Source organism: Emydura macquarii, unplaced genomic scaffold, assembly GCF_026122565.2.
Source record: "Emydura macquarii macquarii isolate MOO-44397 ecotype Brisbane River unplaced genomic scaffold, CSIRO-AGI_Emac_v2 contig_1390, whole genome shotgun sequence".
NCBI classification, from domain to species: domain Eukaryota; kingdom Metazoa; phylum Chordata; order Testudines; family Chelidae; genus Emydura; species Emydura macquarii.
Genome location: NW_027131527.1, coordinates 12409417 through 12421477, shown reverse-complemented (window position 1 = coordinate 12421477; position 12061 = coordinate 12409417). Strand labels below are relative to the sequence as shown.

Sequence of the window (12061 nt, the reverse complement as noted above, 5' to 3'; positions counted from 1 at the left end):
GCCATGCCTATATGGGAGGCGCAGGCCAGTACAGCAGTGCTAAGAAACCACACCCAAACACACAATGTCCTACCCTCAGTCCCCTTTTCCCTGGCAAACCTGGGGGGCCCATCATCCCTGCAACTCCAGGTTCTCCCTTGTTGGTAAGAAAAGAGTCAGAGAATACATCTGTTATTTGGCTGGTGGTCTCCACACTCTCCAGCATAACACTACAAACCTGTTCAAAGCTAAAACAAGAAGAGTCAGCTGCTCAGTGTCCGAATTTGCTGCCTAGTGACAGAAAGTTCGGGGGGGGCGTTGTTCCATTTTTACCATTTTACACATTCTGACATATTGATATGAGGGGACATGAAACATGGGACCAATTTATACAGAGTCTGCCAAAAGTGCAGCGGTGTGTGCCCAACAGTTCCCTCTACAACCCTGGCATGTCCCTGGAAAGAGGCATAAGCGCTGGTGGGGAGAGGCGGCCAAGAGGAACAGGGAGAGAATATATTCTCCGGTAAAAGTGTGTTGCCATATATCCTAAGGGCCAAAGAGGAAAAGAAAGAGAATAGCATGAGAATATCCCCCCAGACACAAGCACTGACTGAGTAGGGAGGGAAGGGGCCAGAAGATAGTCTAATTACAATATGGAAATCTCTCTCAAACAGGTCTCTCTTGTGTTAGGGAGAAATGCAACTCAGCTTTTCTGAAGCAGAAATGGCCTCATAATACAAACTCCTGTCAACAAAATACAGGAATTGCAGATTTGCAATGACTATTCTTTAAGAGCAAGATTTTTCTCCTGGATTCTCTGGCTTGCTCTGCATGAGGAAAAGATGGAAAAATACATTGTGAGAAGGAAAGAGAAGAGAGTGGGTGGCCAACCCACTTTTAGAGCTAGCAGATAGAAAAAGTGAGGGTTCATTAAAGAAGGCACCAGCCAAAGCTGTGCGCTAGTTTTATTTCAGTTTGAATTTAGACTTGGGTAAATAGGGGCATAAGGTCAAATTTAAAGGCATATTACAGACTTGGTTTTTCTTTTCTCTTGGTTATTCTTGTACATGGATATTGTTATTTTTATCCTAATCTTGAAGACGTATTATACAGCTGAAAGTGGCACTAATAAAAGGGAGGCAAGTGACCATTTTGAGTTGTTTCCTAAGAGATGGTTTCCTGTTTAAAGGGCATGTACAAGGGGTCCTAGCAAGAAGTATGGAATAGTCCCACCAGATCTCTCACAATTTCAGAAAGCTTCTTGTGGTGAGTCATGTTTTTCCTGAGCTGCTGATTGTATGGCTGTTGCTGGCTCTAGGTATTCTGATGTTGTTGTTATTACTAATTATTTGTATTACAATAGCAGCCAGAGGCACCAATCACAACTGGTGCTGTGTTGTGCTGGGCCTTGGACAATCCTGGAATCTTGGTGGTGACAGTTCTATCAGTGAAGGGGAGTGGGAGAGAGAGCCTTCACCACCAGCCAAGGCTTTTCATAGATTGCTGAAGTTAGTCCCAAGAATAGAGCATTTGATAGTTGCTTGGTATTGTTCAGTGGGTTTTGGAACTCATCTGGGCTGTTTCTAGCCAGCTATTCTGGCAATACTTAACTAATAGGTTTATATAAGGTTGTCCATCATGTGGTATCTGAGCACTGGTGTAGCATATACTGATGCAGAAATATATGTGGTTATAAGGTAGTGGAGAAACAGAGATATTGGTTGAAAAGTTGAGAGATAATAATTTTATTTATTAGAAAATATATGGAAATTATGGAAAAAGGGAAGTTCAAGTATGCTAAGAATGGGGTTTGAGAGGAGCTGAAATCCAGAGAGGGCCGTCATCACACAAAGTAAATGGAGTGACTCAGAGTACTGAAATTCTCTTTCAGTCTCGAGGTTGGAACAAGTATAGCTTAACTGACCTATCCAGGAAAGGACTCCATCATTCTCGCACTGGAGTCAGCATTTAGCTATAACATAGACAGGACCTATCCTCTCCCTGATGAAAGAGATGGGCGTTTTTTAGATCTGTTTTAGCTTGAGCTTTCTTTTTTCCCCATCAGTCAATCCCCTTCCCAAATTGGGAAGAGAATGAATATATCTTTCCATTTTCTTGTGATCCATGGTTTTTCTACCATGAACAAATGGTCATCAGTCTAAGGCTGGGGGTTTCATCTCCTCTCATGGCCTTTGTCCTCTTATCCATGCCCTGTCCTAAAAGGCTGCATTTTAATGTAAAACTGACCTTCATCCCTGCAGCCGCCATTCCAGGAACCCCCTGGCAGAGAGAAAGGAAAGATGAGAACACTTTGTTTGAAGTGAAGTAAATATAAATATATATTCTTTTTTTTTTAAAAAAATCAGCCAAGTAGGAACTGTAAATAATCTATGTCTTTCCTTTTCCAAAGCTCAGAAGAGATATTGTCACACAGTAGCTACCACACACATCCATCCTGGTTCCCCAAAACGGGAGAGTCATTAAAATGATCTTCCCTGTGGTAGTGCCTATGCTATCCAGAATAGCAAGGAGGCTGTGCTACCAAAGAAAGACATCACTGGCTCAACTCGCACAGGGGAAACCATTTATCCTTTCCCCCTGATTTAGCTGTGCCACTCCTAGTGAAGCTGAACCCATGACCCAGCAGGAGCAGTGTTGATTCACTGAGAAACTGATGAAGGAGACAATGTGAGGTCCAAATACCTAGTTGAATAGTTTAATCCAGACTCTTATTAAAAAAAAAAAAAGAGTCACTTAAAAAATGTCCCATCACAGCAGAAAGAGAAAATGTTCTTGGTCTTGTTAATCAGCATCATTCTGTTTTACCACAGAAAACAAAAACTCAAGTGTCAGATTTGCAAAGGATCTGTGAAGCCAGCACTCTCAGGCAAAAAGAGTCTCAAGCACTCAGATTCTTGTGTCATTCTGCACAGCTGGGCAAAACACCACCAACAAATTATGGACTCTAATCCCATTCTCCCAACCACCTGGAAACTGAGATTGTTCACCCCTTGGGGCAGGTGTTCCTGTGGGTAAGGTTATATTTCCCTCAATGGCAATGGTGCAAAAGCAAAACTTCAGCATCACTCCCTTGCTCAGATTAGATACTTTTGCATTCTAAGTGTTAGTACTAGTTAGATCCTTGTGAAAATGTTCAGTTATGAAAGCAAACATGAGGAGTAATGACAATCTAGGGAAGGCGGTAGGGGAGAATGAGATGAAGCAGGGTTAGAAAGTGGCTAACAAGAGGGTTTGGAGAACTTAATGGAGCAGATGAGAGGCAAAGAGAAAGAAGAGAATGAGTTCATAACTGGGAAGAGCTTGGAAAAATTCAAACAAGGAGAAGTGTGAAGCGGGTTAGGGGCAGGATCATACCTCTCAACTTTCTGAAACAGAAATCAGGGACAAAGCTAAAAAACACAAGGACAGAAGATGGAAATCAGGGATTCTACGTAATAAAAGGGGAAAAAAGCATTCAGAAATGTATCAGAGGTGAGTAGTTTTTAGTAAATATGGGCCCGAGTCATGAAAGGGATCATGTACAAATCATGTTTTGGAGGTTAGATTTTACTGAACTGATGCTATTCCTATTCCTTATTTTTCTACTTTAAAACTGTAATGAATAAGTCTAGTGATCTTTTCCAATATTAATTTTAAACCTATAACGTGCACACACACTGGCCCTGATTCACCACTGTATACTCCAGTTTTTCAGTTGTGTAACTCCACTGATTTCAATGGAGTAACACATGCACAAAACTGGAGTTGGCAGTGGTAAATCGGGCCCACTAGATACATGTTAACAATTTATGAAGTGCTAATTTCCTACAAATACTGATTAGTGGTAATTCTCACTAGAATAAAATATTATAGGTCTGATCCTGGGACATGCTGATTTCAATGGAATAAGGGACATTCAGCATCTTGCAGGATTAGACCTCAAAATGGGAAGTAGTACTGGGAATAGACATGTCATTTCTTCAGTAAAACTTTTCTCCCCTGTTATCCCTTTGATAAATTAGGCCCTATGCTTTGCATTTTAGAAGCAGAAAGAAAATGATAGAAAAAGTGAGAAGAATCATTGTAGAAACTGAATCAGGGCCATCCCTGAAAGTCAGGGACAGTTGAGAGGTATGGGTAGGTTCAGGTGGACAAATATCACTCCATGCCTTGCAGGGTACCTTAGCTCCATGTTTTCCTGGAAGCCCCGGCATGCCCCTCTCCCCCTAGAAATGGAATGAGAAACAAAGGTGAGAGGGACAAGCATGAGATGAGTCTTCAGGAGGGTCTGTGTTGGTGATTGCTAAAGCAGTGGAGGATGTTACATTGCACGTGATGTCAAGAAACTCTTGTCAGGAAGATCAGAACTCCCCTTGCCCCGACTCCTGCTTTTATTTTCAACAAGATAGTTTCCCTTAGTCAGAGGTTCTCTGGTTGGGTACCTCCGCGCACCTAGATGGAACTAGGAGGACTGCATTGCCACGTTCTGTCTCAAAATGTTACTGTTATTACTGTAACAGGACAATATGGCCCAAATTATTTTGTTACATCAGTGACATAAATGAGAGCAAAATAATGAGGGCCTTACTGAATCTGCTGCCCTGAAGAGCTTTCTAAAAACAGTGCCAGCTCCTGAGCAGCACATGAGTATGGAAACGATTTATTTATTTCCATTGTAGGATCATTACTATGTACACAGCACAATATCTCTGGGCAGAAAATTCAGAAAGTGGTATACAAAATACATTGCTCAGTATCCCTATAATTATGTAGATTTACCCTAGGACAAAGATAATCATAAAGCCTATAATCATCACCTCAGGCAAAAGCTGGGGTAGACAAAAACGCCTTGCCCATACCCTGAAGGTCAACAGACCTGGACTTTGTCAGATCAAAACATGTGCTTTTCATGTGTTGATAGTGTCCTTTCTACTTTTGCAAGTGTGAATTTTTGCTCTTCATATTGTTATCAATCCAGTACTAAAAGTCCTAAAGTAAAGGAAGAGAGCATGCTCCAATCTTTAGCTTTTTCCATAGTTTATCCTGTCAGCTTGTGGTGCGTCTGAGTCTTGTAGACCCCTTTTTGTGACAGTGGTCTCGTTGTCTATATTTAATTTATGTGGCTTTTTGTCAAATTAATTGCTGAGAGGTTGGGATTTCATTGCATAGTGCTGGTGCAGGCAAAGCAGTCAGGGGACTTCTTCAGGAGCTGCTAAGGTTGTAAATCTTTTTAAAAAAAGTGTAGGCTTGTTTACAGGAACATTTGGTTTGCAGCGAGATGGGCTGTGACTCTACCCTGCACTAGCCTGCCACAGTCTAACTGCCTATGTGCACCCTGCTGATGCACATTAACACTTCATTAAGGCACTTTGATCAAGTTCTTTTTGAAATGGGTTTAGATCAAAGCACATTAACGAACTGTTAATGTGAGTAAACATGGTCCACTGGGACAGTCAGTCTGGCATGTTACTGTGGGGTAGACTCACTCCCCAGTGTGCCATGAGTTAAATGTTCATGTAGACAAGCCCTGCATCTCAGTGCTAAATAGACAGAGTTGGCTAGTGTGCTCTGTATGAGGTTGACTCTCTGCGATGTCGGTTAGTGCAAGGTCCTCAGGCCCAGATTTTTAACGCTATCTAGTGTTGCTCTGCTCAGGCCAGCTCTACACTACAGACTTATATTGGTATAACTGCGTTGCTCAGGGGTGTGAAAAATCCACATACTTGAGCGACAAAGTTATATCGACCTCAACCCTGGTGTAGACAGCTATCCCATTGTCGACATAGCGTCTTCACTAACGCGCTACAGCAGTGCAGCTTCACCAGTGCGGCTGTACTGCTGCAGCACTGTTTGTGAAGACATGCCCTCTGTGTTGCAAGATCTAAGTGACTTAGGAGCCTAAGTCTCTTTTTCAAATATGACTTAGGCACTTAGGAGCCTAAATGCCAGTGACTTTCAATAAGACTTAGGCTCTTAAGAACCAGACTATTAAAGGTATTTAGGCACCTAACTGCCATTGATTTCTAAGAGAATAATGCACCTATATAGCCCTTAAGCACCTAAATCACGTCTTAAAATGAGACATAGGCTCCTAAGTCACTTAGGCCTTGCAACACTGAGTAGAGAAATGCCTAAATGCCTTCAAAAAATCTGGGTTTCAGCCTGATTTTCATGCTCCTATGTACATTCTTGCATTTTCACTACTCGTTGAGATTCAGTGGCCTAATCTGCAACATTACAGTTCTGAGGGGCTTCTTACAGGCAGAGATGAACCTCCACCTGCCCTATAAAAGAGCCTCCACTGCCTTATAAAAGAGCCAGGATCAGCTGCAGAAGACAAACTGTCCCTGCCCTGAAGAACTCACTATCTAAAAAGATAAGAAGGACAAAGTGTGGGACGGAAAAAAGGTTCGGGAAGATACAGTAACTTGCCCAAGGTCACACAGCTGGTCATTGGGAGATCCAGGAATAGCACCAACCACATCTCTTGTGTAGTACCTCAGTGCCCTGTCCACTAGCCCACACTGCCTCGTTATATTTCCGCCTCCCAAATATCAAGACAGTCTCTATATCTGTAATATTCACTACTTAGCTGATATTATTTGTGATACATGGGACACATGCTGGGTATACATATTAGCACTCCTACCTCCAGGACTAAATCTGGGAGGAAGTGAGTTTTCAATGATCTGTGGGTCACAAGTGATGTAACAAGATGTCCACAGCCAGTAGAAGGCTCAGGAAACTGAAGTTTCAATTAAGACAATGCCATTTTCATATACAACTAACAGTTAATGCAGGAATGGAAATGTCTCTCATGACATAAGCTCTCGGAACAGTTTGCTGAGCAAAATGGAGGTGAGGCAGATTTCTTTCAAAGATAAACTTGGAAAAGTTACTGTTTCTTCAGATGTAGTCTGGATTTGAAATAAGAACTGCACTGACACTAGACATCTCTTAACACCCCAGCAGAGGGCAGTGCAAGACCTCAGTCTAAGGCCCAGAATTTCCAATAATGTGTTTTAGTCCCATCCACTACTAGCAATGCCGACCCTCCTCACCCATCTTCGGGCCACAAGTTGTATGGAGTTTCGATGTTTCTAACAATGAAATCTGAAACCTCCCTCAGATCAGTAGCAGATCGGAAATCCCAGATTAGGAAGCTGCCTATTGCTGGTGTTTAATGAGCTGACCACATTCACAGACAGTGTGTGAAGCTCTTATTTAACTCTCTCAGTATCTCCCTCAGACTCCTGTGTGATGTTTTATTCAGCAGAATATTCAGTGTTGCATTAACCCATTGGCATAGCTGGAAATTTCCAGGTGGGCCCAAGCATTTATAATAGGCTGATCAGTATCAGTATTGCTTGTAATTATGGGTATGGCTACACTGCAGTTAAAAACCCACGGGAGGATCCCAGAGCTCTGGTTGCAGCAAGAACCCACACTTCTACACCACAATTAAACAGTCCGTTAACCTGAGCCCCACAAGCTAGAGTCAGCTGGCACAGGCCAGCTGTGAGTGTCTAATTGCAGCGTAGACATTCCCTATGTGTCTGCACTGAACTGGCTGTTTTCATTATCCAAATGGGCCTTTAAGTAGCTCTCAATCCATTCTTGAGCATATTAACCTCAAACTTCTGCATATTAACTCAGGGAGGGACTCTGGCCCCCATAAAGTGTGACATGAATGATGAACTGAAGACCACTATAAAAATCAAGGAAAGAGGAAATTCCTAAAAGCAGAAAAATAATTTTCTTACCATCCTCTTTTCATTTCCTTACTGCTCATCTGTAGTTTAGTTTCCAGATTCAACACTTGATATTTAATTAGGCCATCACAAGAAACTAGTGTGATACAGGGCCAAGTTCCAGAACAGTACAAAGCAGTGGGTGTTCAGCGTGAATAAAACACTCTGTTATAGACTAGACCCTCCACACCTACTCTTCTGAAACAGAGAGATCACAGGGGAAATAACTACCAACCCTCTAAAGTGCAATACACATGAATGGCAATATATATCAATGCAAGAAACTTTACTGACGCAATAATAGGGATGCACAATTAAATTAAAAATAGTTAGGAAATGTAAAAGTTTAAGTTTCTACAGCCATACTAACATGACCACCTTGCTCATATAAGCATTTTCTATTTCTGTTTTTCTGGCTAAATATGCCTTTTATTAATAACACTCTTATCTAGTGTTTTTTATCCATAGAGCTCAAAGTACTTTACAAAGGAAGTAAGTTTCATTATCCCCATTTCGGGCACAGAGAGGTGAGGTGACTTGCCAAAGGTCACACAGCAGATAAGTGGCAGTGCTGGGAACAGAAAACAGGACTCTTAATGCCAAATCCCATGCTCTGTATACTGGACAATACTGCCTCCCTGTATTCTTCATGTCATACAACATGTCCCATAAAATATACAGGATATGCAATGTGGCAGACATTACACTGCTGCAAGAACCTTAACTTTTGCATTTCCTGAATTAAAAGAATGTTAATGATGTCATTTTAACATTGCATTAGCGTGTGCCCAGTTTCCCCCCATGTCCTCATTTTCATTTAAAAATAGAGAGAGAAATAACATTGCCTTTACTTTAAAGTACTGATCCTGACAGGTGTTTTGGTAACCTCACAGAATCTGGCCCGTAGTATAGTTCTACTCTGCAAAGTCTCTGAGTGAGAATGACCTCTTCTTATTCAGGGTATCTGTTCCGTTTGTGTTTTCAGTTAGATCTGCCAACAGATGTGGCAAAAATAAGGTTTTTTACTGCTGTCAGCCCTACAAAACCAACCCAGCTCAAGGAGAGTGAACTGGATTCTTTTCTGGCCTGCCCCATCACCAACAGGACTTGTTAACTGAGGTCCAACTACTGGGCTACCTGGACAAAGCCATTGTCTTCATATTATGCCCTCAATTACACCTGTATGGTCCTACTGAAGGCAATAGGGTCATACAGGTATGACTAAGGGTCTAATTAGAGATGAATGAAATTATACAGGTGCACCTAAGAGCAACATTTGGCTTGCAGAATCTTTATGACTGGGAATGGTGCCCAGGGCAGAAATAATCCAGTTAACTTTCAGATCCCAGGTTTAAAGGCTAGCATTTAAAAAAAAATATTTTTATTTATAAATTGAGCATACTTGATCTGGAAGCCATTGAAATGTGATAAATGTGGAAGCTCACAATATCATTTTACAGTTCTTCAAATGTTACTTGGGTCATATGAATATGACATTATGTGCCATGAAAGACATTCTTCACAGTCAAAGTTTAAAGAAATGGATTGCAGCTTTCCTCTTGGACACACAAAGTACTTGCCAATTTGCCTCTTTTGGCAGATCTGCCCTTCCTTCCCTGGCATTTCACATTACCAGCCTAAACACACTGAGGGTGCCACATTCTCATTAGCTCTCTGGCAATGTTGAATAGTAATAATGAACCACTAATGAAAACAAAGAAAACACTTCAAGCTTGGATACTTATTCAGGAGACAGAAAATTATGTGATTATTGGCTTCCTCTCCTGTAGCCAGTCGCATCCTACTCTTCCTATTCTCTTGCCTCTGAAAATGAGGTATAACCATTACTAATCATAATAACGAAGTCCCTAAGATATATAATTTAAGTTCAGCAGAATTTGACAGGAAATATACATATGGAAAGGGTCAGATCCTGGTCTTACCAGCACCACTGATAAAACATGTATTCGATGGGGTTAAGATTCAGACCAATGCCATGTACGCCAGAGGGGAAAGAGGCAAAGTGAAACAACTAGATTTTGTGTGTTCTGGGAATGTGAAGTGAGAGAAGGTAAAATGTAACCAGGAACAAATGCTCACTATGCAACCAGCTACAGGAAACAAAAAGGGAGCCTAACTGTTCATTTTAAAAGAGTCAACCAATTAACAATATCCTGAGCAAATTCTGATAACAAGAGTCCAACTGTGACCCCAACTATTTCTGCACAATCCTGTCACCTTTAGGTCGCACATATTTAACTGGGAGCAGAATTTAACACACGGAATATTCTGGTTTGAAGGGAGAAATATCAAGGGCCTTCCCAAGTCTCATATGATCTTCTTTTATAAGGAAAACACCTAGAAAGAAGCAACTCCAAGGAGGACAAACACATATCCTGTCTGAATATACAGGAGCTGCTACTGGTTGTTGATTTACTGCTAGTTTGAGATCTCTTGCTCTGCTGTTATTCTTATTCCTCTGTGTGGGGAAATAAGAGAGCCCAGAACAAAGTGAGAATGTCAGCAAGAAATGGAGGAGTCTTAATAAAAGGGAATAAATTAAACTTGGGATGGGTAGGTGGCTTTTTAGAACATGTATTGATTATCCCATTCCAAAATGTGTTGCTGCGGGGGACGGGGGTTGCTGAAACCTCAGGAACCTGGGTTGTAAAATGTGGAGATTTGCACCTGTGAATGTGTGTGTAAGTGACCAAGAGAGATCATAGGACAAGTTTGAAGAAGTTTTCCTTTTTATGGCACAAAAGAAAATAATATATTGGTTTGCTGTCAAATTTAAATGACAAGGGAGAAAGGTTACCACATTTCTCTCTCCATTCCATGCAGTCTGCCTCAGACTAGCAGCTACCGTTCCCAGTCTCCCTCCTTGTCTCTGTTGCTGTCCCAGAGACATCAAGGAAATGGGAGGGAGAGTTTGTGATAAGCTCCTGGGATCTCAATACAAGACAGGCAAGCGATCAATTCAATTAAAGTTGACAAAGGGATTAGAAGCGTTGGGAGGCTGTCTCAGATTTGTCATCTGTTATTGAGGGGTTATTTTAGTCTGGAGTTCGGACCAGGCAATTTTGGTTTTGGTTCCAGAAACTGAATCAAAGGTCTATTAATCCATGTACTTAGAGTGCATACTCAACAGGTGCCTGATAATAGTGACACAAGTGAATAAAAACAGGGGGGCCTTGAGTTCTACTTATAGCACTTTTCTTCACTTGGGACCATATACTTCTCTCAGTCATCCACAACTCATTCTATCAGTTTAAAGAGAAATATATTCAAGAGAAAGTTTTCCAGTTTTTCAGAACCAAGTAATTTCAGAGCTCTTAAAACCCATCGGCTATGGGTCTGATTCTGCTTTCATTTGCACTAGTGTAAATCAGGACCAAGTCCATCAAAGTCAATGAAATTACACCAGTGTAAGAATGGATGTGTGGAAGGATCTTGGATTATATGTAGGTGTTTATGAGTAGAATCTGCATAAAGCGGTGATTTAGAAGATCTATTCAGTGTTGCTCTAATTGATCTTAAAAGGAAGATTATTTGCTGCTGTAATATACAACCATTAAATGGGGACCCCAAATCCCTCAAGAACATCTTTCTACAATCATTCTAACACACAAGTGTGTAGTTTAAAGGTACCTTTAGTGCATTAGAATGATAATCCCACCAAAGGGAAAATGTATATGGGTGCCTTTGTTATCTGATTAATAGAATTTATTCCACATAATAAATATTTTAAATATATGTGTCAGAGTTAATGTATTTAAAATATTACAAAACAGGCCTTTTCTTATATTTAAAATATATGGTATGACACAATATGATTTGATTGTCATGAAAACGGCCAATGTTGTAATGTTTTAAACAGTCTGTATTGAGTAATACATTTTAAATATGTAGGTGCAATACATTTTAATCAAATAAATAACATATGGGCAGAAAACCATATTAGCTTGTAAAAAGGGTTGTCCAGCCTAGAAACAGAGGGAAACTGAAAGAATGGTGCCAAACCTCAGCCTAAGAGTTGCGGAGTTTGAGTAGATTTGATGTGTCAGCTAACCATACTTTGTGAAGAAACCCCAGCCCATCGCTTCAAATACAGAGATGTAACACATCATTAGTAAACTTCATAGTCAGAGAAATTCTTTGGTGAGAATCAAATTCCACCAAGTGGATAAAGACCGCTTTTATTGCATGTGCATGAAAGAGCCAGGACATGGAGTGTCTGCTTGTGGTTAAATCACAGCACACATGTGAATTCCATTACAGATCCAACAGATCTGCCTCAGGCCCAGCTCCCTATTACAATACAGTATTCT

At 40.9% G+C, this 12061-nt stretch overlaps 1 protein-coding gene across 1 annotated transcript in view; it reads right to left on the bottom strand.

The window, feature by feature from the left end:
* Positions 1 to 12061, bottom strand: part of COL13A1 (collagen type XIII alpha 1 chain) — a 148044-nt gene that overhangs the window by 39061 nt on the left and 96922 nt on the right. The window contains 2 exon segments of the mRNA XM_067552986.1: positions 2227 to 2259; positions 4161 to 4205. Coding sequence (XP_067409087.1) covers positions 2227 to 2259; positions 4161 to 4205 — 78 coding nt within the window.